Genomic DNA, 27,381 nt, shown 5'->3' on the forward strand with positions numbered 1-27,381 from the left:
CTCCTACTTGCTTGCTGTGCCGTGGACCTGAGATCCCTTCCCTCCTGTTCTTCTTCTACTGAATTTGTCTTTTAAAACCCAAGCCAAGTGCTTCCCCAAGAGGTTGTGTAGTACAATGCTTAGATTATTGGACTTGCAATCAGGAAAACTCAGTTTGATATTTGTGGCAGGTCTCTTTGTAGTGGCCAGAAACTGGAAACTGAATGGATGCCCATCCATTGGAGAAGGGCTGAAGAAGTCATGGAACGTGAATGTAATGGAATATTATTGTTCTATAAGAACCGATCAGCAAGAGGATTTTAGAGAGGCCTGGAGAGACTGACATGAACTGATGCTGAGGGAAATGAGCAGGACCAGGAGATCATTATACACGGGAACAAGATTATAGGACGATTTAGTCTGAAGATGTGGCTCTTTTTAATAATGAGATGATTCAGGCCTGTGTGCCAATAGTTTTGTGATGAAGAGAGCCATTTGCACCCAGAGAGAGGAATGAATTTGGGTCACAAAACACAGCATTCTCACTTTTTTTGTTGCTTGCTTGCATTTTGTTTTCTTTCTTATTTTTTCCTTTTTGATCTGATTTTTTTGGTATAGCATATTTGTGGAAATATGTATAGAAGAATTGCACATGTTTATACCAGGGGAGGGAATGGGGAGAAGGGAAGGAAAAAATTAGAACACAAGGTCTTATAAGAGTGAATGTTGTTGTTGGTGGAATTGTGAACACATCCAGCCATTCTGGAGAGCAATTTGGAACTATGCTCAAAAAGTTATCAAATTGTGCATACCCTTTGATCCAGCAGTGTTTCTACTGGGCTTATACCCCAAAGAGATACTAAAGAAAGGAAAGGGACCTGTATGTGCCAAAATGTTTGTGGCAGTCCTGTTTGTAGTGGCTAGAAGCTGGAAAATGAAAGGATGTCCATCAATTGGAGAATGGTTGAGTAAATTGTGGTATGTGAATGTTATGGAATATTATTGTTCTGTAAGAAATGACCAGCAGGATGAATACAGAGAGGACTGGTGAGATTTACATGAACTGATGCTAAGTGAAATGAGCAGAACCAGGAGATCATTATATACCTCAACAACGATACTGTTTGAGGATGTATTCTGATGGAAGTGGATCTCTTCGATAAAGAGAGCCTTAATTGATCAAAGATGGACAGAAGCAGCTACACCCAGAAAAAGAACACTGGGAAATGAATATAAACTGCTTGCATTTTTGTTTTTCTTCCCGGGTTATTTATACCTTCTGAATTCAATTCTCCCTGTGCAACAAGAAAACTGTTCGGTTCTGCACATGTATATTGTATCCATGATATACTGTAACCTATTCAACATGTAAAGGACTGCTTGCCATCTGGGGGAAGGGGTGGAGGGAGGGAGGGGAAAAATCGGAACAGAAATGAATGTAAAGGATAATGCTGTAAAAAATTACCCTGGCATGCATTCTATCAATAAAAAATTTAAAAAAAAAAAAAGAAGAGAATGTTGAAAATTATCTATATATATATATATATAGAACATAAAAAGCTTTAAAGAATGTTAGATTCTTTAAAGTTCAGCAGATAGGATTCTGCCACATAACTTTTTAGAACATTTAAAAATAAACATATAATCATCTAAAAATTATGCTCTCAAAAAAAAAAAAAAAGAAAAGAAAAACTCAGTTCAAATCCCACCACTGGCAATTATTAACTGGGTTACCACAGGTAAATCCCTTAATCTGAGATTTTTTTTTTCGTATATAACATTTTGTCACAATAATATCCTTTAGTATCCTCCACTCTAGACTATAGCCACACTATTCTGCTTGCCCTTATACATGATTCCATCTCATCTGTATCTTTTCACGGGCTTTTCCTCCAGGCTCCCCCTTCTTTAAAAGCAGAATTTCCTACTTTCATTTGTAGCTCAAAGCTTCTTAAATTGTGGGTCTTGGCTCATATGAGATGGAGAACTGAAGGTTACCGTTTCTCTTCTCTTCTCTTCTCTTCTCTTCTCTTCTCTTCTCTTCTCTTCTCTTCTCTTCTCTTCTCTTCTCTTCTCTTCTCTTCTCTTCTCTTCTCTTCTCTTCTCTTCTCTTCTCTTCTCTTTCATTCTAAAATACAGTATTTCTATTCCTTTATAGCACTGAAGGGTTGGGATAAATCTACAGAATGAATTCCTGTGGTTCTTCTGGCTATTGAGTTGTTTATTCTCTAATTCCTCAGAATATCCTAATTTAACCTACTTTTCAAATCATAACTCAACCAGTCATTACTCATTTTTTTTCCCTTCTTCTCAGCTTGCTTTACACTTGTGATCACAGATCATTAAAAAAATTTTTTTTAACTTTTTTTTTTTTTTGCTGATGCAATTGGGGTTAAGTGACTTGCTCAGGTCATTCAAGTAATGACCTAGGCAGTGCTAGGAAGTGTTAAGTGTCTACTGAGGGTCAAATTTGAACTCAGGTCCTTCTGACTTCAGCACTGGTGCTCTATCCAATGCACCACCTAGCTGCCCCCCAAAGTAAGTTTTAACTGACATCTTCAGTTTCATCAGAGTTGTCCCATGAAAGCCATCCTATATTTTTAAATAGGAAAAAAGTACATTTTGGAAGAATTCACAACAGGAGATATTAGAATTCCAAAATGGAATTATAGAATGTGATTGATGGAATTAACAAATATCATGAAATGAGGCATAAAACAGGCAAATGGTGCTCACCAGTGTTAGCAAGGGATGCTCTGTGCAAAGGAGATCCAGACTTACAAGATGACCTTTCTGGTCCCTTATTCTCTCAGATTGCTAGTTTCAAAAATTTGGGTTTCAGTTCAAAAGAATACCTGAAGGAATAGGTAAGTGAAGCAGTGGATAGAGCATGGCCTCTAGTCAGGAGGACTTGAGTTTCAGATCTGACGTTACATTCTCCCTCCCCACTCCTGGGGGTGAGTGGGGGAAATCTGTGTGTCCCTTAGTAAGTCATTACGTTTCATCTTCAAAATTAATAAAAATGAGAGGATAGGACTATTTTATCGTTCCAATTAACCATGGCTCATAGAATGAATCTGAATTTCTTGGTCTGGCTTTAAGAGCTTCTATAAAATAGTTTCTCCCTACCTGTTCAACTTTCATCAGTATATCAAGTGAGCAATATCTATCGGTCAGACCACTTTTCTATGGACAGCCACAAGAGATGTCAAGTTATTCCTGCTTCCACCTTTACCTGAAGTCTCCACGTGGGTTCTGCCTACTCAGAAAGGGCCTGAGTGTGGACTGGGAGATGGTCGGGTTAGATGGGTTGATGAGGACAAGCTTAAGTTTGGAGAGGCTCCTGTGACAGGAGTTATGAAGCAGGGTTTCTTATACTTTTTTCCACTCATGACTACCTTTTTACTCATTTGTAAGCAACCCCATCTCGAATCTGAGCTGAGCTGTTTCTGGCGCGCACAGTGCCAAGTGTGCATTGTTGTGTGTTCAGAACCAAGGCTGTAGGAAAGCTGTGTGGATATAACATAGGCAAGGGATGCTTAAAAAACACCTAGGATTCATTATGCTTTTGCTTTTGAATTAATTTTTGGTCATGGAGTTCAGAAAATTTTTGCTTTTGTGAAATTTTTCAGGACTCCCCCATATTAGTTATGCAACCTCATAGAGATTGTGATACAGATTTTAAGAAGCTTTGTATAACATATGAGGGAATTATAGATTTGAAATATTGCAGAACACTTTCCTCACTCCAATCTTGATGCTTTTATTGGGAAGCTTAATTCAGTTTTTTGTGACCTTCTTGAGAGAGGCAATAGAGCACCTTGGAAATACCATAAACTCTGCACTCAGAGGACCTGGATTTAAATCACACCCATGTCATGCTATCTTCAAGACTTTGGGCAAAGTTATTTGAACGAGTTTTGTCTGTTTCCCTATTTGTAAAAAGAGCTGACCTCATGCCTTCCAACACTCGTTCTATGGTCCCATAAACAGCACATCACCTGACTGCATATCCACTGCTCTTCCCTATTGTTACAAATAGGCTCCCTCTCTCTTAGGGCATTTGGGAGGGCAAAACCAGATGTTTAAAAAACCAGATGCAAAACCCTCTTTGCATAATACCAAGTTCAAATTGGTAATTAGACCTCTGAATAGTACCTCATCTGGGCACTGCCATCCCATTAGGGCTCCAAATTCTATGGATAGAAGAAAGATGAGCGCCAAAGTGTCAAGATAGTATTAGGAGGACATGCCCTGTTTTTCAGAGCTAAAACCCAGCAAGCAAGCTGTCTCCTGAGTTTGACCTAACACTCAGTCCTTTGCACTCACCTTCTAAAGATGGTCCCTGAGCTAGGGCAAGCACAAACAGGATGAAAAAGCCCAGAAAACCTTGTCTTGCTGTTGCCTTTTTGCTACACTACATGGTTTGATGCTTTACCTAGCTGCAAATAAATAATTCAGAGCTCAGCCATATTAATGCAATTCCACCCTTCCTCCTCCACTGGGGGGAAAGGGAGAAGAGACATGTAGCACAGGTGTCTAATCTGCTCTCTAGTTTGAAAGCTGTTTCTCTCACTTTGAAATTAAACTTCTGTTGGATTTCTGTCTTGTCTCTAGCCTGTTCTGCTTTGCTCCAGCCATCCAGTTTAGAGGCTGGTTCCAAGTGATTGGTTAAGTTGTATAGCCCAATGTAAGGACAAAGTTGTAATTATGAACTCCTTGAAACTTAGGGTGTTTCCAGATGTGAATTTTCTGGGATAAAGAGGACTAGAGCCCAGATAATAAGGGCAGCCTATGCAAGCATCCTGAAGTCTCTAAGTAGGAAAAAGATGTTACTGAAGTTGTAAGGTATATGGGACAGGGAAGAGAATCAATGGCAGAAACAATCTGCAAGCATTTTCCTATCTGAGTGTATATGTAGACATTAAAAGACCTGTGTAATTATAATTATAAAGAATACCAACCATCCAGCTACTTGTTCAGAGCAATTGGAACTTTACTCGTATTTACTCATACACATCTGCCTATATGAAGCCTTAGAAAGAATTGGAATCTATTGTAGTAGGCAAGAGAGAGGTTTCTCCTCTTGAAAGATTTGCAAAACACATAATGGAAAACCAAAAAAAAATTGCCAATAAAACATATTTATTCAAAATGAGAAAGATATCAAGAACTAAAGTAAATTTTAAATTTAACTTCAAATTAGGTTTTCTATTTTGAAAGCAACCATTTCTAATGTAATCATTTTTTCTTATTTGTTTTCCCTAACAGTCCACAAACTTTTATTTCTAAACAAAAATAGAGCATCTGGTTCACTAATTTTCATTTCTGAAATCTTCTCAAACACACACACTCATATGCACATACTCAGTACATAAGCAACCTCAACATGTTAGATAATCTCTGGTCCTAACTGTAATACCAGCATTTTATTATTAGGCATTCATACATAATTTTGAATACATAAATTACATATTGTCTATGAAAAATTAAAATAAAAATTAATCTTAATTTTAACTTCCTTTTTCAAGCATTCAGCTAATTATTACCTTCAAAATCAAGTAGGCCCCAAAAAGCACTTTCTTTCAATGAACAAATTCTATTTACTTGTTAAAATCTGAACTTTTGAATCCTGAGGTTTGTCATGGATGACAGCAAAATACAAAAACAAGAAGAGTATGGAACAAAAGCTACTGAATTCTCTGAGAAATTCTGTAGTGAAGTACTGGTGTGAAATTCAGAAGCATCCTAAATCAGGTTAGTTACTAACTCTACAAATTCTATGGAAGTTGAAACACCTTTCTTTCAGTGAACATAATACTAGTATAGCATTAAAACTGATGATAATGGACAAGATGTTTCTATTCTAACAAAAGATGATGCTATTCTGTTGGGCTGTCCAACTTGGAGACTGCCAAAAAGTATTTACCAATCTCATTATGGTGCCTACAATATTCAAGGCAATTTTACACAAAAAAATCAGATGTGTACTTCATTCTCCCGGCTTATGTTCTCATATTATAGTGATAACATAAAATGTCTCATACCATACACTGTAAGTCTTCAGCGACCTCCTTGGATTTCCCAGTCCCCGTCAATTGATGCCTTAGTTGAAATTTAGGTTTTTGGAACCTTTCTGGAAAGGTTGTGGAACTATCAGCACGGCACTTTTCAAATCTTTTTTTTTTTCCACTCAAAAAAAAGAAAACAACTAATTGATTCCTAAATAACATGAGCTACCTTCAAGATCTAAAACAAAACTATTAAGTTCTTCTGCTAAGTATTCAGAGGCTTGAGTTGATCATGGGTTGATGCTGGACCCTTATGAACACTAGGAAGTAAATACAAAGGATTTGTAAAATGTTGGACCATTCCATGTACCAGACACCTACTTCCCATCTATGTTGAGATTAGCCAGAAGGATATCAGAGAAAAAAAACATAGCTTCAAAAATCTGACCACATAGTAATTTATACACATCTCTAATCACTAAGGAGATAGATGTATTAAGAACAAATATTTCCATTTCAGTGAATTCAAAAAAGAAGTTGGGTATACCCAGAGCTGGAAGATCTCCCAATGAGGCTGACTTCTTCTGCTATGTCTTGTCGAGATGATCTCCAATGGTCAGAACTTTGGGTGTCTTCCAAGGCATGCACCCAAAAGACAAGGTCAGCCCAAGGCCTACCAGGACAAGAGGCAAGCCCTAATTACCATCACTAGGGACTGTTAGCTTTCCTATCTTTCCTGTAATTCCTTCCCATATCCCAAAGTAATCCAACTATACAAGACATGCTTAGTTTGGCATGAAGCCTAGAGCTCACCCACCTAAATCAATATCTCTTATAGTCACTTGCAATTTTATCAAATGTTTTTGCTAATAATATCAGCAGGTTAAAGTTCTGAGAGAAAAAAAAAAAATTTCCTCTCTCAGAATTTTAGGGCAAAAATAGCAGAAGGAAATCATCTTTTAGAATTCTGATGGCAGTAGTAACTATCTCATTGGTAATTCCTCTAAAGACTCTGATTGAAGTCAATAATTTCTAAAATAAGATAAAACTTTGGGAAAGGCACACATACCCATCACCTTTCTAAGGTTTCTAAGTTCCTAAAATACTGAATCCTAGTTATTTTTCTTTACAGTATCATCTAAAGACAGGAAAAATTTTTTGTTTAAAAATTGATTTCTTCTTTTTCTTCCTTAAACTGTTAAGACTCTCAAAATTGGATGTTTATCTTAAAAAAAAACTATTGCTAAATCTTCCTGTTCTTGCTGAATCTAGTGAAAGAAGAGATAAATCCCCTCCAATCATAAAACTTTGATTTTATTAATCAGGCAATTGGTCACTCAACATGAGCTTTATTTCCTCTTTTTGAGGTTTTGTGGATGAGGTGAAACAGAATAATAGAGACTTAGCCACATGTTTAGTGCTAACTTTCCCACCTATATAAACCCTTAGAATTTTCTATTTACCTCATTTTCATTAGGTTTTATTTTGATGTAATGCCAGAAACACACGCAACATAAGGTGTTAAGACTGTTAGTCCACTACATTTTTACCAGTTTTGAAATCACACACATTGGAAAAATACAAATGAAATCCCCAATACAGCTTTCTTTCCTTCTTAGGGAGTAAAAATACCAAATATAAGCATTGAAGAACTTCACCACAATCAGCAAGGTCAAACTTTCTTCAAAGCAAATTGTAGCATTCCTTTGTCAAGAGGGAGACCCATTAAGTAACTACCTTAACATAGGCCTGGGGAAAAGTGCAATAAATAACTCCATAACCACTTAATGACCCAAAGAGCTCATCACATGTGCCAAAATTAGAAGCATGGTACGTCCTATCCCTTACCACTTTAATCTGACTTCACCCCAATTATTGGACAAATAAAAAGTTCCATCATAAGGGCAAATTGCTTATTATTTAAAAACCAAAACCAAAACCAAAATTTGCCTTGCCTTTCAGATTCCTCAAAAGCCTAGTCTATTCCTATTCTCCCAATCATATGGCACAAAAAGGAATAGGGTTGTAACGGCTTATGTCAAATTAGGGAATTCGGCAAAACCACACATTGGTGTCCTCAGGTAGAAAAAGACATTTCTCTCTACCTCTCACCTCCCCGTTGCCTCCCAAAATACTTATTTTCTGTCAAGGGAAAGGTATTTTAATATGAAACACAATGAAAATTCTAAGAGTTAAATAATTTCTGAATTTAAATATGTAAACTTAGTTGTCTCTGTCCCGTTTAATAGCCCAAGTACAGGAGATACCCGAGTTGAGCTTTTGTGAAACCTGGGAAAGCAGCGCTGAGCTTTCCATGGGTGTGGAGAGGCAGGAATTCAGTGAGAATTCCTAAAATGCTTCTAAACTAGCAATACTGAATCTTCATTCTTTCCCCTTGAAAAGGGTCTTTGGATCTATTGCTTTGGCTATACACAACATAGAACACAAAAAGTTTTCCTAATTTGAAATGGAGTCAAAAACCAGTGTTCATTACAAGTATTAGATTAGAAAGAAGGCCTCCTTCCTGAAAGATTGTATCATTCTAAGACAAGTGAAAAACACTAGCTAAGTAGTCTAAGCAGCTTTCAATAATGTGAATGCTAAAGTGCTTAATTTCACAAATCCCAACCTTGGCTGCTGAAAATGTCAAAGCAGCTTGTTTAACTAGCTTAGGGTCTAGGCAAAAGTAACATTCTAAGCCAAAACACAAGTTAATTATCTTGATGGGGAACAAGGAGGAATCCAAATTTATCTATTCTTCAGAACAATTAAGAACTCAATTGAAACAAGAGTTTCTTTTCTCCCTTATAGTTATAAACCAAAAGTTGCTAATAGAGAAAGTCTTGTGTCCACTCATCAGCTCCTCAATAATTTAACATTGCAATTCACAGAGATTCCCCTCAGCCCAATAAATGGGCTCTAATTGTCTTGTCACAAGTATACCTCCAACTAGGCAAAAGCCCATCCTAAACATGTAGGTGGCTCCAGGAAAAGGATTCTACAGAGAACTTTTTTTCTGGGTACCACGTGCCTTGAACAGGTAGATTTGCTTGGTATACAAAAAATCTTTAGCCCATTCCCAACCCAAAGTCAGTTTATGGCAAGTTGAGCCCCTTGGAATGCTTCAAACGGTCAAATACTTCCATGTCCTTTATAAATTGACTGCAGAAGGTGAATCAGTTCTGCCTGGAGCTCTGGCTTAGCAACCTCAGTTTTGCCCCAAAGGAGCAGATGGTAGCAGTGAAACAGGCTGGTCCCACCATTTCTCCCTCCATTCTTTCAAGACTTCAAACCCATCTTAGCCATCATCTCTTCATAGACCGTCCATGCCATGGCTGCCATAAGAGTTCGCCTAAGGGCACGGGGAACACCGCCATGGAAGAAGCCCACTAGCCCATAATCCTGCAAAGAGAAAGAATTCTTGCTAAGAGCAAAATTCTACAAACAATATTGGGGCATGCAACAGTGGAGACAATAGTGGCCAGGAGCCTGGATGGTGGATTTTCAAATACTTTTAAGCTATGTGATGCTGGGCAAGTCATTTAAGTGAAATTCTTTCCTCATCTATGAAACAAGGGGCTGGAATAGACAGGTCTAATCTAAAGTCTAATCACAAGGTCTATGATCCTTTCATAGGACAATGTGGGTGCCTAGAAACAGGATGACCCAAACGTCCCAATGAGAAGACCTTTGGGACCCCCTATATTCATGGATCATCCAGCCTTCCCTTGACATTGGAACCCCATGGATATTAAGTATAAATTAGACTGGTGCAATGTCTTAGCCAGTTCTCTTCATCAGGACACATTCCTAGCTCTAAAGCAATAGCTCTTTGCTCCCTCCCCTATCCCCCCCGTTTGGAGAGCTCTGAGAAGCACTTTTCCCTGACCACTGTAGGATAGGGAGTTCTGTTCTCATTCTGATATGAGCAAGCCGAGTATACCCCGTATCCCAGGTTAGAGCCAGAGTCAGAGCAAAGATCAGTGATGAACGTGCTCAGCCTTACTTTGAAGATGATTGTCACAGTTTGGTCAATTCTCCGAAATTTCTCTGGAGACAGCTGCATGTGTGTTTTGACAACATCTGCAGGTTGAGTTACCAGTGATGCCAGAATGCCAGCAAAGGCCCCACAACTGAAGTTCACAAAGGGGACGAGGGCTGTGTCCAATTCATCTGGAATAGGACAAAAGCAAAATTCACTGAAAAAAATCCCACCAACAAGGGCAATACTACCCTTCCTCTTCCTATCACTTCTTTACATGAACTACCAAACTATAGATTCAAAATTAACCAAAGTCCATGTGATTATACAATAAAGAAACACAAACTGTTCTCATAAAAACAGTTTGCAACCGTGTATACCCTTTGATCCAGCAGCACTACTACTGGGCTTATATCCCAAAGAGATTTTAAAAAGGGAAAGGGACCTGTATGTGCCAAAATGTTTGTGGCAGCCCTGTTTGTAGTGGCTGGAAGCTGGAAAATGAATGGATGCCCATCAATTGGAGAATGGCTGGGTAAATTGTGGTATATGAATGTTATGGAATATTATTGTTCTGTAAGAAATGACCAGCAGGATGAATACAGAGAGGCCTGAAGACACTTACATGAACTGATGCTAAGTGAAATGAGCAGAACCAGGAGATCATTATACATGTTAACAACACTGTATGAAAATGTATTCTGATGAAAGTGGATTTCTTCAACAGAGAAGATTTAATTCAGTTCCAATTGATCAATAATTGACAAAAGCAGCTACACCCAAAGAAAGAACACTGGGAAATGAATGTAAACTCTTTGCATTTTTGTTTTTCTTCCCAGGTTATTTTTACCTTCAGAATCCAATTCTTCCTGTGCAACAAGAGAACTATTCGGTTCTGCACACATATATCGTATCTAGGATATACTGTGACATATTTAACATGTATAGGACTGCTTGCCATCTGGGAGAGGGGGTGGAGAAAGGGAGGGAACAAGTCAGAACAGAAGTGAGTGCAAGGGATAATGTTGTAAAAAATTACCCAGGCATGGGTTCTGCCAATAAAAACATTATTATTAAATTATTATTTATTAATTATTAAAATCTATCGATATTAAATTATTATTGCTAAATTATTGTGGTTTTATTATTTAAAATCATTTAAAATTATTAAATTTTTATTAAATTATTTGTTATTATTATTAAATTAACATTAAAATTATTTATTTTAATTATTAGTTATTATTAAATATTCTGTTTATTAAATCATTTTATTGTTAATTATTAAATTTATTAAAAATAAATATTAAAAATAAATAAAAAGTTTGCAGCCCATGCATTCCCTTTGTCACTAATTGATATGAACTATGGTCAATGGCACCTAGAGGTTTGTTTGTTTTTTACTTTAATCTCCCATCACAGGGAAAGGAAATATATTCTGAAGAGTCCTAATATAGAATCCAGTCTTCCTGCTTAAGATCTCCCAACAATAGCATGTTCACAATTTCCTGCCTAATTAGCTTATCCAAAACTATAACTTGTTCCACATTATTGGCCAAAGAATAATTTTTTTTAAATTGGAGATTCAACTAGATATTCAGTTTCTAAGGGGACAGATTTTCTGATCACACAAAACTTGCCTTTTCTTTGAAGATCAAGCCAATGTTTGTTTCTAAAGCAATCTGCCAAATGTGCATCTCTTTATGCCAGTGAGAGAACTTGAAAGTCCAGTAGAGTTAAACTGCATTTTAAAAAGTCCAGTATAATCTACATCCAGAGAGAGGACTATGGGAACTGAGTGTGGATCACAAAATAGCATTTTCATTCTTTTTGTCATTTACTTCGATTTTGTTTTTTTTCTAATTTTCTTTTCCTTTTTGATCTGATTTTTCTTGTGCAGCATGATAATTGTATTAATGTGTATACATATGTTGTATTTAACATATATTTTAACACATATAACACATATTGGATAATATGTCATCTAGAAAAGGAAAGGAAAAATTTGGAACACAAGGTTTTGCAAGGATCAATGTTGAAAAATTATCCATGCATATATTTTGAAACAAAAAAAGCTGTAACAAAAAAATAACAAAATTAAAAAAATAAAAGTAGTTCAGTATACACTGTGTCTGAATGTTCATGTTAATTTCCTTCCTTTAAACAAAAAAATATTCAAGAACTTTGGAAGAAGATCTCCCCAAAAAGTTGCTTCTTTTTTCTCTTGACTTTCACTCACATCCCTATTTTAAAACTAGCTATTTTTAAGGGCCAGTCAGTCTTTAAATATTTGTGGTAAAGTAGCTGTAGTAACTCTGAAATAATAGAATCTAGATTCAAATTATACTTCTGACATAGAATGGGGGCCTTTGGCAAGTCCCAAAATCTCAGATTGTTCATTTGTAGAATGAGTATTTGACTACAAGCTCTCAAAAGCCTTTAATGTTATAGGAAATGAAGATGGAGAATAGAGATGTATTCTCTGAGATTAACATCCCAGCAAATTTCTCAGTCAATACTTCAAAGTAAATTAAATACTCATATGGTTCCCCTGGAATGCATTAAACCATCAATGCCAAATCTCCCTACTTCCTGCCTTTTATAAAGTTGCCAAAAGTGAGGCATTTCTGTTTATTTTTGAAAGTTCTAGAGGAACAATACAGAAAATTTAATTCGGAGAACAATTCCTCAGTGCCTCTTCTGTGTCGTGCACTGAGAGTACAAAGGCAAAAATATGAAAAGGCCTTTGCCTCAAGGAACTCATTCTACTGGAAGGATGGATCATCTCCACAAATACATTTAACATAGAGGTGCACACGAAAGGAGAGAACACCAATGCCTGGCAATGGCCCGATGGGCAAAGATGGGATGATGGGCAAAGATGGAGAGGCTACAGAAAGCTTCAAGAAGAGAAATTCTAAATCACGTTTGCTAAAATGAAAAATGTGCCCTTTTGTCTTAGAGCCCCAAATGAAGAATTTTTAAACAAAAGAATGACAGACAAACTTCAACTTCCGTCAATTTGACCAAAAAATGTTACTAGGAGGGAACTCAGTAGAGATGATAAAAACATATATGTAATTTTTTTTTACAGACACTGCTAACCCCAGCTTCAAAATTAAATTATTAAAAGGCTCTAAAAAGAAAAAAAAAAAAAAAAACACCAGCCTCAAGATTTTAGGTTTCACTCTGAAACAGAGGAATAGTGAGTAAAGTCCCCCAAGCCTCAGTTTACTCATCTTGTAAAAGGAAGTGGCAGAAGGGGCAACAGGAGATGTTGCACTATTGGAATCCCTGCTGCTTAAACTTTGCTAAGACTTTCAGGACAGTTTAAAGTGGAGCTTCATGTGGAATATCTCTGGGAGGCATTAGTGAATATCACAAATTCCTTAGGCAGTGAAGCCCTGACTGTGTCTTCTCTCCAATTCCAAAGACCCAAGTCTGTAACTTTACCTTTCATCACAACCTTTTTGGTCTGGTTGTAAAACATCAGGTAGATCCCAGAAAAAGGTGCATCTCGGAGGAGTGTGGCTGTCAATCCACTGAACAAGCCCCTGTGTCCTTCAGTGCGATAGATGTTCTTCAGGGCGCCATGGACGCTCTCATAGCCATACTTCCCACTCTACAAAGTACATGAAGACCAATGACTTGCACAGGAAATCCTGCACTTAGAACAAATGAAAGGACTTTGGGTGACATACACCACAGGCTTTGAAGTCACACATGGCCCACTTTGCATTTTGAATTAAGTTTGATAATCAAAGATTGAGCCCCAAGCCCTTTTCTCCATCAAAAACCCCATATATTTCATAGACCTACCTGTCATCTCCCCCAAAAGGTCCAAGAGGGCAGGGACAATTTCATTTTTGTCTGTGTCCACAATACCTAGCACACAGTAGACACTTACTAATAAACGCCTGATAGGCAGATTACAGTTTGAGCTGGAAAAGACTTTAAGGACACCTAGTCCAACCTCCTCATTTTACAGATAAGGAAATGAAGGCCCACTAAGGCACAGCGATGCCCAAAGTCACCCAGGCCATAAGTGGTAGAGTCTGGATTCTAACACAGGTCCTTGAATTCCAAATTCAGCCCTCTTTTCATTGCATCCCAATAACATCATCCTGTGTAAGATAATAAGCCCACCTGAGGTTCGGAGAGGGCCTCCCTGGCCTTTCACATGTTCCCAGGGCCTCTCCTCAATAATCCTAACAACACCATAGGGACAACCACATGCAATGTTTAACACAAAAACCCAAGACTCACCTCATACCTCGCCTTGACCACAGTGATGGGTAACATGCAGACCCCTGCCACAGCCCGGGAACCAATGCCCAGCAGGACAGACTGAAGGGCTGTGGGGGACTGCTCCAGGAGAAAATATTGCTTCATATAATAGAGAGTTCCAAAGTAGATCCCAACTCCAGGGACACATCTTGCAATGGACTATAAAGAAAGGAGAGCAAACACAAGAGCTAGCTGGACCTTGTTTCAGGCATGGTCTATAGCACTGACAGATCTTATGGACATTTATATGTACCATGTTCTTGTTTTTGTTTAGTTTGGGTTAAGTGACTTGCCCAGGGTCATACAGCTAGCAAGTGTAAAGTGTCTGAGGCCAAATTTGAACGCAGGTTCTCCTGACTCCAGAGTTGGTATTCTATGTACTCAGCCATCTAACTGACCCATTTATATGTTTTATGAGACCGGTGAAAGCCTTTAGCTTAAAAAGGCCAAGGTCTCCCCCAGCATCTAGGGCCATCTCCTCGTCCTGGTCTATGTTTGACCATTGGACCCAGATGGCTCTGGAAGGGAAAGTGAGGCAGGTTGACCTTGCACATTTGAATGAAATCACTGAAATCCAATTCACTTGCATGTCAAGGCATTACCTCCCTGAAGTCATGGTCCTCCTTTGAGAATGAAAGGACAAACCAAATTGAAAAGTCAGCAGGAAGAGAGATGGGAAGACATGACTTTGGTTGTGCTCAGAGCACATATGATATAAATAACTGTTTTGTTTTAACATTAAGCTGTTATTTCTTTAGTTAATAAATGGGAGCTAGAATAGAGCAGAGAGAACAGGCTTTGAAGGCAGGACAATTAGGGGACCTCTTGACAGGTCATTTGACCCCCAGGTGCTGCAAAGTTCCAGAATAGTGCCCATGTGAATTAGCAGAGGAAGTCTCTCCTCAGGCAGCTTCCAATACCCAGGATATCATAGGCCCTGGTCCTGCTTCAATCTTACAGCACAAACATTTATTAACTAAGTAAAGAATCAATTTTTCTGTTATTTTTTCAGCAGAGAAAAGTTAGTGATAAAGTGATAAAAAGCCCAAGAAGAACACAGGGCTCTAGACCCACCCTCATCTCTAGTTCACATATAATATTCAAATAGTTCAATAGAAATGTCTAATCATGAAAAAATAGCTCTTAAGATCCAAGCCAACAGGATGCTTACTGGAGATATTCCTTTCCAAAGTCCAAGCAGACTCTCTGTTCGAACAACCTTGTATAACAAAGATACCATTCCAATGCGTTTTGACCTGAAAGAGACCAAAATAAAATAAAATAAAATAAAAAGCCCTAGAAAATAAGAGTCACTTTTCATATAGCACTTTATAAGGTTTCCTTATGTACTTCAGAGACATTGTGGCATAAACAATTATATTAATATAATCCACGCTATTTGTAGTTTCATATAATTTGATCCTTAGTATGCATATTTACAAAACTCTATAGAAACATGCATTTATGGAGCACACTGTCTTGTGCTACTCTCTGTCACAGATATTTTGTCTACTTAACTATACAGCAAACACTTGGAACCAGCATTAGGTATTCCTTAAGGACTTACTTCACTGATGATCACTTCCCATCAGTGTTAATTAATGTCACTAATTATGTAAAAGTCCATTGTCAATGAATTCTTTGGTAAAATGTAAAATATCATCCAAGGGTATAGCAAGCTAAGTCAATGAATGTTCCAGATAAACTGGCTAGTGTGAGAGGCTGAACTCCAAGGAATTAGCATAGAGGAAAAGAAGATGGGGCAAGGCACCCCTGAACTCTGAAATAGTAGATACTGACAGTGTGAAACCAGAATACCAGAACTGAGAAAGAATGAGAGAGATGAAATTATTTTCTGTTATAAATGGAGATTGAATCAATTTATAGTTAGGATGAAGGAAGTCAATAGCCAAAGAATCATTATCACGGTGGTAGAAGGCATAAATGCATTCTCAAGAAATGAAGCAAGGTAAAGCTGAAAAGCTTTAGTGTTCAACCAATCCAGAAATATTTATTAACTGATTATTGTGTGTCAGATTAAAAAAAAAAAAAAAACTCGAAGGTAAAATCTCAGTTAAAAAAGACATTAGGAAATAAAGAAAGCAAAGCACCAAGTTTCAAAGAAATTAAATTGTTCCTATTGTAGATATAAAGAGAAAGCTAGAGAATGAGAAAAAAATTCACTTTGATATAACTCAAAACAGAAATTCTAAAAGAAATAGTTACATTAAATTAGTAATTCAAAGGTATCAAAACCCAGCTTACTTCCTGGTTAGCAAAGATAGCCCCTGAAAAAGTATTGCTTTCAGTAAAATCAGGCCTAAAATGAAGAAATACCCCAGTTAAAAAGAGAAGGAGAACGGAATCCAGAGACAGTCTCTTTCCTGCCTAGAACCTCAGAGAAGGAAAGGAGACAAATCACAAGATTTAGAAATGTGGATAATGAGCTTATCTGATCAATCAATTTAGCTTCAGATGTAGAAAATCCAACAGACCAGAAAAGAATAAGAACCATTCAAAACACACACACACACACACACACACACACACACACCTAGTGTAAAAGTAAATAGAGGACCAGGCCTGGAGTTGGGAAGACTCAGCTACCCGGAGTTCAAATCTGGCTTCACTTACACTGTGTGACACTTAAGCTTGTTTGCCTCAGTTTCTGTAAAATGAGTTATTAAAGGAAATGGCAAAGCCTACAGAATCTTTGCCAAGAAAACTTCAAACAGAGTCATAGATCTGGATATGACTGAAAAAATGACTGCACAGCTACTATTATTATCGCTAATTTTGTCCATGAAGCAACCTATGTTGCTATGTATTGAATATTAACAAAGATTTGAGTTACCCCAAAATAAACTTCAGGAATAGAAATTTTGCATCAGGGAGCAATGTGACACCAGTTTTGCTAGTCTCTCATAGATAGAGAAACAACTCTAAGAAATAAAGGCACCATGGACAGTTATAGTTTAACTGTCATTCTCTGAAGAAAGTTTGTAAAGAGACTGAGAATTTGTCTTGTTGGAAAGACTATTAACTCTTAACAGCTTGAGAGAAAGCCAAGAAAAGGGAGAGAAAGAACTTCTTTTCTAAGAAAACTGTATTAACTCTTAACTTTCAAAAAAACAAAACAAAGAAGAGAACTGGTATTGTGAGACAGATGAGTGAAGAACCTGTGTCTCCAAAACTAAGAAGTCAGTAGAAACAGTGAAGGGAAGAGATGACTTTGGTTATGCTATTGTTCTGAGCACATATTTTTTTTTTTTTAAATTTTTTATTTAATAATTACTTTATATTGACACTCGTTTCTGTTCCGATTTTTTTTTCCCTGAGCACATATGTTGTAAATAATTGTTTTGTTTTATTATCAAAGTGTTAATATTTCTTTAGTTAATAAATGATATTTAAGGCTAGATGATTATGGATTTTGACACACACAGGTAAGAAAAAGTTTATGGGAAAGATTTCTATTGTTAATATTTAATAAACTTGGGATTCAGGTTAAAGCTAAATGCTTATTTAATGCACAATACTGGATCAGCTTTAGTAATTTATGAAGAAGTACCTGAACATATCTTTTGATTGACAAAGTCAGAATGAGATAAAAAAGAAACTGAGTTAGTAGCACGTAGAGACTAATTACCCTATATACTTGATACTTGGAAAAGTCAATGTATTTAAACCCCTGCTATCTTAATAAAAAGCAACCCACTAACGGGAGGCTAGGAGCTAATTAGAAAATACAATTTTATACACAATGATGATTACTACAAAAAAATGGAAAAAAAAATACAAAGTGCTGAAGGAAGTTACATAGGACTGGTATCCTCCCAGAGAGCTCTTTTAATACTTGGAAGACTCTTCTTTCTACAAAATGGTTGAAACCTCTGTATTATTGGTAAGAGGTACAAACAAATCTTGATTTATATAAGTGAACTATTATGAAGATCTCTACAAAAAGAAATTTTTAACTAAGTTTACTCAAGGATATGGAGAAGGGAAGGAGACAGGCAGGAAAGAGATTAGCTACCCTCATGGAGAGGGAAACTGGTACATGGTCAAAGGAGATTTTGGGAATAGGAACAGAGAAATCATATAAGGAGGAAAAACATGTGGGCTGGGGGGAGAGGAAGTTAGTGTTGAAGGATAGAATACAGAAGCACAAATGGGAGAGGACAGACATTATCCAAGGGCCACAGATGGAAAGAAAAGGAGGATACACTAGCAGGGTTCTCTCAGCCCAGTTGGTCTCAAGCTTAGCCTCAATCCAGTGCAGCAATGCAAACTGTGCCCCTTCTCCTTTTATTTGGAGAAGGTTTTCTCTTAGGTTTTTTGTTAGAGATGAAGGGCAGGAGCAGAGAGCCAGCACAATACTGTAATAGAGTCAAATTAACAAAGCTAGGTTTTTAGAATGCAGATTTCTTTCAACATTCTTCCCAGTCAAATTTATGTAATATAAATTTACTTCAAGGAAAAATATGTCCATAATTAGCAGTGATGGCAATTAGCAAGGGGCACCTACCCATGGTATGCTGGTTGGAGAGTCTGTAGCCGGGTTTTAAGCAGGTCCAGAGGTTGAAAAAGAAGAGCAGAACAGGTCCCACTGATGGAACCACAGAGAAAGGCCTTTATGGCAGGATGCAACTGAAAAACAATTGAATATCATAAATTGCTGCACCAAGACTCAAAAATCATCAGATAAATTCAAAGGAACTCAATTTCTTCTTTATCCTTAAACTAATAGCACTGAATCTTCCTTTCAAGTATTATTATCAACATTATTTTAAGAACTTAAACAGAAGTAAATCAGAACTCTAGTTTCATGATTACCAGTTAATTTTCTATTACCAAAAAAAAAAAAATCCTCAAGACCCACTTCCAAATATTCTTCTTTTTACAAAGCTTTTTATTTTAAAAACATATGCATAGTTTTCAACATTCACCCTTGCAAAACCTTGTTTCAATTTTTTTCTTTTTTCCCTCCACCCTGTCTCCTAAACAAATAATCCAATATAACTTAAATATGTATAAATATTTCCATAATTAAGATATCATTCTTAAACTATTCCCCACCATCACTTTTTAAAACCACAATCTTAAAATCTACAGTGTAATACTTTAGTTTAAATAATACATCCTATCTTCTTTACTTCTCCATTAATTTTTTTTTTTTGGAGGCAACTGGGTTAAAGTTGAGTTGCCTCACTTCACACTGGCTATTAAATGTTAAATGTTTAAACTCAGATCCTCCGGATTCCAGGGCTGGTGCTTTATCTACTGCACCATCTAGTTGACCCTAATTTACTGATTAAATAAATACCTTTCTTCACCCCCTCCCCCATCACAATTACTAAACTGGATCAATTTATGGATCAAGTCTCTCTATAAGTTTACTACTTCTAATAGTGACAGCACCTACAGATATCACCAGAGGTAGAGGTGACCACTCAGGAAAGTCAATCCTCTTTGACAGAGCAGTAAATGACATATTTTACTGTTTCTGTCAGCTAATAGGTCTGACACCCTGACTTAGGAACCCTCTTGAAGGATAAATCAGATTACATATAATTTAGCTTGAACCCAGCTCAAAAAGATGACAAAGTCATGTTTTCCTCCTAAGTAAATGAGTTTAACTTCATTAGTCAAGGACCTGTGAGATATCCCACTGTCAACTGCATATAATTTTGTAGTTCGGAGAAATTAATTACTTGCCCATCATTATACAATAATCAAAGAGATTGGAACATAGGCCTTTCTATTTTAAAATCCTGCAAACATTTACAGCCTAGTTTTAACATAGGTGAAATGCTTTCCATATAGCTTCCCAACTAGGAGGCAGCTGTCATTAAGAAACTTGAGCTTCCAAGAAGCTCACAGGTTTGCACAATTACTAGAACAATTAGAGGCAGCTGGTGTCCCAAGATTCTGGGAGAACAATCACTTTAAAAGGGATGACCTCGACCTTCCAATAGGTCTTTGTGCTTTTCTCAACACCTTCGGCTGATCCCTGGAAGAGCAGGGAGACCGGGGAGTTCCTTAGCCTGGCAAACCACTCCATTGGTCCAAGAAGACCCAAACGGGTCACGAAGAGTCAGACCTGGCCAAAGGACAACAAAGTTTTTGATTGAGGTGAGACTAAAACGACAAATGTGGCCTCCTCCACCATGGCCTGGGAGGCCGTCCCTTACAGTCGGGTGCCGGGCGGCCAGAACGCCTCTGGTCAGAAGCTCTGGCAACTTCGGAAGCGCCTTCCCAATGCTAAGCCCATTCTCTTCTGGTTCTCGGTGTTCAGCTTTCTAAGGACGTGCTTATTCCGAAAGAACAAAGCCCGAATTTGACAGCCGCCCAAAGAGGAGGTCACCCCACCGATGAATTTGTGGACAGATGTCGGGATGCAGGATGCGAACCCCGAGGACCTGGAGGGGGGCTTTGGGGCACCCTGGATAAGCCTCCCCCCTAAGGAACGCAGCTACATTTCTCCTTCTCCAAAGTGAGAGTTTTACCCGGCCCTGGTTCAATTCCAGCTTCAGAAGCCAGCTGTGTGACCCTGGACAAATCCTCTGCCGCTCCATGAGCCTCCACGTTGGCCTCCAAGAGCCAGGAAAGGAAATGGCCAACCTCCATACCGCCTCGCCCCTCCCTAGCTCTAAAGCTCGGCAGAGCTCATAATGTGATGGGGCTCGGGCCCCGCGGCCGGCACTCCCAGGATCCCCGGTGCCCAGCACAGCGGGCTTTCCGTAAGCCCATAGGGGTTCTTTGACAGACAGTGGATAGCTGGCCACTTCCTCCTCCATCTCATCTTACAGAGGAGCAAATGGAGGCCAACAGGATGAGGTGACCGGCCCAGGGTCACCCAGCCTGGCGTCCTTCGGAGTTCCAGCCCCGCGCTCCGCGGCGCCCTCTAGGGGCGTCAGCAGCAACGCGCAGGGAAAACCGGCTTCTCGCCGGCCTCTCCTCCCAGCGCCCCGCCCCCACCGGGCCGGAGGGAGCGCCCGGACACACAGCAGGTCTCGGAAGGCCTCACTATCCCCCTCCAGCCGGTGTGTTCTTTCCTCCCCGCTCCCCACGTCGGCTCGGGTCCCAGGGCCCACACCCACCCCAATCAAGAGCTCGGAAATAACCATCCTTAAACCGGGAGGAAGTCCCAGGGCCTCACACCCACCCCAATCAAGAGCTCGGAAATAACCATCCTAGGCCAAGGCCCCGCCTCCGCCCCAGCCAATCCCGAGGCGGGTGACCCGGCCAATCAGAAGACAGGGAGTGGAGAGAGGGGCGTGACCAGATAGTGGGAGGGGCTGGAAGAAGAGGTTTGGGTGCAGCAAACAGAAGCGGAGACTCTAGCCCTCCGGGGTCACAGGGTGGGGGGGCAGGATGGCCAATGAAAAGAACACTGAAGGAAGGCCCAAGGCCTGGGTTCATGTCATTCCTCTGACACCATCACAATAGCTAACGTGTACACGACAGCTACTGTATGCTAAAGCTTCACAGACAACCACACTGCATGCACAGTTGCTATTGGCCCCATTTTACAGACAAGGAAATTGAGGCAGACAGTGGTTAAATGACTTGCCCAAGGTAACTGAGCCAGTAACCATAAAAGCTAGCATTTATAGAACACTTTAAAAACCTCTCATTGATCCCCCCCAACAATCTCAGGAGGACACTCTGGTTGCTATTATGTCATCACCATTTCTATTTAACAAAGGAGGAACCAGGCAAATTGAGGTAAAGTGACTTGCCCAGGGTCACACAGATGGAGAGTCTCTGAGGCTAGATTCCAACTCGGGTTTTCCTGTTTCCAGGAATCTTTCTCACTTCTAGATTGAGACCCAGCCAGCCGGGTATAATAGAAGGTGCCCTGGCCAAAGTCAAAAGTCCTTCTTCAGCCACTTTCTGCTTTTATGAAACTGGACAAGTCACTTAATCTCTCTGGACTTCATTTTCCTATCTGTAAAATTAAGGGGGCTGGAAGGTGGTGGCCTGGACTTCTTAAAGTCCTTTCCAGATTTTATGGAAAAACAAAAAGGCCTGTGATCCTCTAATTTGAAGATGTGTGAATACAGATCACAGATCCCTTGACCTGTTTTCCTCCCTCCAGTTATCCCCTTCCAGACAACTCTCTAAAACTAATAAAGTCAAGTTGTGGACCCCAAATCTGAAGGAGGCATCTGGAACACCTTTTTAATTTTCTGGATGAGAAAACTGACTCAACAATAAAACGTCTCCGAGCTGACAGCCCAGGTGGCAAACACTTGACCCGGATGCCAGTTTCAGTCACTGGACATGAAAGCTGGGGTTCAGTCCCCTACTGGGCACTCACACCAGTGTAAAAAGACTGCCCAGAATCTGAAACCCCTTTCAGTTTCTTTTGATGCTGCCACAGGTGGCAATCACTCCTCCCTATGTTTTAATCTTTTCCACTCCAAGTTCTGTGCTTAAACACTCACACACCCTTATTTACACCACCCTTTTATTGAGATGACCATAGTTTAACAGGGGCCATGGATTAAAAGCTGGAATAGGTAGTCTGGAAGAGCTCAATTCAAAACAGGCCTCAGCACTGAAAACTGGGCAGTTCCCTTAACCTCGGTTTGCTTCAGTTTCTTCAGCTGTTAAATATGAATAATGAAAACGCCCATCTCCCTGAGGGGTACAATGAGGGTCCAATAACATATGTGTGTAACACGAATAAATAAAAACACTTAGCACAGTGCCTGATACACAGTAGGCACCGTACAAATATTTATTCCTTGTTATTTTCTCCTTTATAGATATTAATTACTAGCTCTATTTTAAATCGAGTTCCACCTGTTTCAGGCTCTCTGCTCCTCCCTTCCTCCCCCCAACTCTGTCAGACAGCAGGTCCAGATAACTTGGTCATGCCCCACAGACCCGGGCACCAACTGCTGGGGCTCAGCCCATGCCCTCAGGCCATCATTCGCAAGGAGAGAAGAAAAGTCTTTCATTTTAGGCACCCGAGACCTAAGGGAAGGGGAAAGGAGGGATTCATCGCAGCAAAAGAACCTCACTTGTAAATCACCCCCGAGTCTCTCCCCAGGACTGAACAAACAAATCCCAAGGCTTCAAGCTTTAGGTTGAATAGAAGGAAAAAACATTCATTTTCTGCTCACTGAATCTACCCCGGCAGCTCCGGGTACCAGCCCCGCCCTCCCCCACCCAGCCCGAGGCTGCATCAAACGGCCAGAAAAAACCTCCCGTGCCAAGCGCTGCCTCACGCCCTCCCCAGGCCGCTCCCCGATTACCATAAGGGTTTCCACTCGGTCTCCAACATCCTGAGTTTTGAGTAGCGGGGCCCTGGACTTCTGGATCATCGCAGAGGCTGTGCTCGGGTCCGGCTCGGAGAGGCACGTCCCAGGGCAAGCCCGCCAGGGTCCCCGAGAAGTCGCTCCCGGCTCCGCGGGGCCCAGGACGTGGCCCGGGCTACAAAGGGAAGGAAAGCGGGTAACTGATGACCTTTCTCCTGAGCGCACGCCGCTCCAAGCAGTCCGCGTTGGCTGCTTATCTCCCCCTCGCCAGGGGACTCTGGCTTATCTCTCCGTAACTTCTTTTTCTCTAGTGAAAAGTAAACACTCCAAGGCACGATTTATACTCTCGTCTCCGTGATCGCAGAGTACGGAGCAGCGCCTGCCCATAGTGGGCGCTCATATGTGAGTGCTGAATAGCGTTCTTCTCGTCCTGTTTCCGAACCGGTTACACCTGAAGCTCCCCGTCAGAGCCGTCCTGCCCCGGCGGCCCTGGGCCAGCTCTGCTTCTCCCCCGAGGTGTGGGGGTACTGCGCGCAGGCAGGAGCGCCGGCGTGCGGGGCTGCCGGGGACACAGAGCACAGGCTTCGGGAGTAGCGGGCTTTAGCTTGGTGAGGGGGAGGCTTCCTTCCGCACGCGAGCAGGCTCTATTCACCGGCTCCTCGGACGTGGCGGCTCGTCTCTCCCCATCTCCCAGGCTCTCCCGCCTGCCGCGGGGCTGCTGCTGGAGGGCGCTGCGGTCTCTCGGAGCGTCCCGGCTCCCTATCCGCGCGTGGGGCTTCTCCGCCGCCAAGCTTCCTCTGCCGGCGCTCGGAGTCCGCGCAGGCGCCTGCGGCCCGGGGCCGGCTGCGGCCACGCTGCTGTCCAAGCTGCGACCCCCCTGAGCCGGGCAGGTTACTCTCCCGGCACCGGTCACGCCACAGCGGATCGGACCCACGACATCTTATTTTTCGGTGGATGAGGAACTGCTTCCGGTGTTAGCTTTCGTGCTGGAGCTAATTGATCCTTGCGGCAGGTGACACCTGGTGGAAATGTCTAGAACTGCACTGGTGGTAATTAACCATCAGGGGGAGGGGCGAGACTAGCTTTCATTTCCTAAATTATACCTGGGTCTGGAAAAGACCTTAGCGGTCAATTAAGCGAATCCTCTTAATCTTCCTGGTGGGGAAACAGAGGCTCTGAGGACATTAGGCGCTTATTTGCCTAAGGTAGCAAGGAGGCACAGTGTAGAGGGCCGGAACTCTGGAGAAGTAAACGTGAAACAAGGACACTTACAGCGCGGTGTTCACTCAGTGGAATTGAGGAGATGGTGGTTCTCTAGATCACACCTATACTTAGCGCTTAGCATCGTGACGTAATGGTTCTCTAGTTCACACATGCTCAGTGCGCTGTAATGACGTAATTGTACTAAGGTACATAAGGGCTAAGAAGGACTGGAAATGAGACATTCTACCTTTGACCCTGCTAGTGGTGGCTGTCCGGCCTTCATCACTCCTCCACTAAGACCAAGGACTGGGGCTGATCCCGAGGACCTCCAGAAAGCCAGCCCGAATATTACAGCCCAGTCTACACCATGCTCCTTCTAACTCCTCCGTTCCTAACCTTTTCTGTGTCCCCAGGGGACTTTCCTGGAAGTCTCGTGAATCCTCCAGACCCTTTCTCAGACTAATGCTTTTAGAATCATGAAATAAATTACATGGCATTGCAAAGGGAGAAGTCATATTGATATGCAATTATCAAAATAGTAAAAGACTAAGCTCATGGACGCCCCTCCCCCATGTAAGAACCAAGAATGTTTTGGGTAATAATGAAACAGTTAACATTTACATAACGGCTACTACGTGCCCGCACTATGCTAACCATTTGACAAATATTATTTCTTCCTCACAACCCTGGGAAGGAGGATTGTGATTATCCCCATTTTACAGATGAGAAAACTGAGGTGGTGAGGTTTGCACAGCTAGTTCGCATGTGAGATTGGATTTCAGTTCAAGTTTTTCTGACTCCAGGATGTCCTCTTTCCAGGTGAGACCCATTCTAGGTTCTCCACAGGACTCTCTTAAGATTGATGGATATGGAAACAGGAGTCAGGGCTCAAATACCGGCATTTACATTCAAGAAACCCATTAATTTGATTTTCTAGTTGGATATAAACATGGGAAGGCTGGATTGAAATTGGCCCATTTGGATTCAGGTCCCAACTCGACCACAAGTACATATTTGATGGGGTTGTGAAACTGTGTTCCCTTTTGATCTGTAAAATTAACACTCTGAAATTCTGTTCCCTTTGATTCCTGGCCTCGCAGATTCCATAGAGGCTGAGAGAGAGCATATCTCCCCAGACAGTTAAACATCTATATTCAATTGGAAATCTTGGTCAAAAGCATTCCATTGATCTTTTTCTTTTTCTTTTTCTTTTTTTTTTTTAATTGGGGGGGATGCCATTTCTTCAGGAAATTCCAGATTCTTGAAAAAGATCTTGGTCTGATAATCAGCTCAAACTGTCCCCAATCCCCCCTTTTCCCCCTACCATCAAGATCTGCTCATAAAGTAGGTTTCTGTTCACTCATTTCTTTGCAGAATGTCCAAAGCAGGACTATGCCTCAGTTCCTTGGTATAGCTGCCTGTCAAGACCCCTGTCCACTATGAAGACATTCTTTTCTCAGTGAAAAAAATCTTTTGTTATTTCTCTGCCACTGAGGAAGTCAGTCTCCTAGCAAAGCTGACTTCTCATCCAATAATAAACTTCTGGTTTTGCCATTTAAAATATTTCAGGCTCACGAATTCTTTCACGAAGGACCTGTGTCTCTGATCAAAAGGGGATTTCCACAACTCTCTGACAGCCACTAGAACCCCATCACCTATGTGATCCCATATCACTTGGACTCACAGAAACCATTTTAAAAATACTTTTTTTTTAAAAAGCTTTCCTTAGCTATATTAAGAAATACTATTCTCAAAAATAGTTTCCAAATTTTTGAAATATCCTTTTAGAGGACAAAAAGACTTTTTTTAGGGAAATGGATTAAGAACAGGTGCAAATCTTTTAATCCTAAATCTAATTTTAATTCTAATTCCACAATGGAATCTATTCTGAATCTATCTTCTTTATATTTACTTATTAAAAGAAGGGACTGTGTTTTTGTGTTTCTTTGTATTCCTAGCATCTAGTATGGCCGATTGGTGAAGAGGTCTGAGGTCACTAGGTGGGGTTGGCAGAGAAAGCTTGAAATACTGTTAACTCCCTGAGGCAAGCAGGAAAGGTCACTGTTGGGGATCAGCTTAATTTAACCATCCCACTACCCCCTGTGGAGGTCATGGGTAACTCCACTTTGCCATATCTAATCAGAAAGCCAAGTTATATTGAATCCCTGAGGTTAAATTTGCCCTATAATTCTGCCATCTTTGCTGATTCCTTTTGGGATTCCTTTCTGCCCTCCCCTCCCCCATGCCTCACAATGTCTTTCTCCTCCCCATCCCTCTTCTTTCCTCCCTTCTTCTTGTAGCTAACTTAAATCTTTTAGACTGCTAAAGTCCTCTATGGATCTAGCCTGCCACTCAATGCATAGTCCAACTTTATGGAATATTTCCTTTTCCCTGGTTAATTGTGAATTCCACTGAGGAACTTGTCTTTTCTCTTTGGGAGCTAGTAAGTGTCTGAGGCTGGATTTGAACTCATCTTTCTGAAGTTGATGCTGTTCTAGTGGCAGAATAGAGAGTTGTGGGAATCCTCTTTTGTTTGGAGGCTCAAGTCCTTCATGAAAGAATTCACGAACTCAAAATATTAATGGCAAAAAGGAAGTTTTATTGGTACTGAGAAGAGGGTCTCTTCACTGTGCCAGGAGTCCTGACAGGC

General features: G+C 40.4%; 1 protein-coding gene across 1 annotated transcript; it reads right to left on the reverse strand.

The window, feature by feature from the left end:
- Positions 1–5,107: 5,107 nt before the first annotated feature.
- Positions 5,108–25,882, reverse strand: SLC25A38 (solute carrier family 25 member 38). The gene is made up of 7 exons (XM_052000456.1): positions 23,526–25,882; positions 18,785–18,906; positions 15,428–15,512; positions 14,236–14,415; positions 13,423–13,591; positions 9,997–10,163; positions 5,108–9,392 (listed from the first exon to the last, which is right to left on the reverse strand). The coding sequence occupies exons 1-7, from the start codon at positions 23,592–23,594 to the stop codon at positions 9,270–9,272; spliced, it is 915 nt and encodes a 304-aa protein (XP_051856416.1). The 5' UTR covers positions 23,595–25,882; the 3' UTR covers positions 5,108–9,269.
- Positions 25,883–27,381: the final 1,499 nt, after the last annotated feature.

Source organism: Antechinus flavipes, chromosome 5 (assembly GCF_016432865.1).
Source record: "Antechinus flavipes isolate AdamAnt ecotype Samford, QLD, Australia chromosome 5, AdamAnt_v2, whole genome shotgun sequence".
Taxonomy (NCBI): Eukaryota; Metazoa; Chordata; class Mammalia; order Dasyuromorphia; family Dasyuridae; genus Antechinus; species Antechinus flavipes.

Coding starts and splice junctions, on each gene's coding strand:
- SLC25A38 (XM_052000456.1), bottom strand. CDS start 23,594: ATGATCCAGAAGTCCAGGGCCCCGCTACTCAAAACTCAGGATGTTGGA. Junction 18,907..23,525: donor ACCGAGTGGAAACCCTTATG/GTAATCGGGGAG, acceptor ATTGTTTTTCAG/TTGCATCCTGCCATAAAGGC. Junction 9,393..9,996: donor CTGTGACAATCATCTTCAAA/GTAAGGCTGAGC, acceptor TTCTCTTTGCAG/GATTATGGGCTAGTGGGCTT.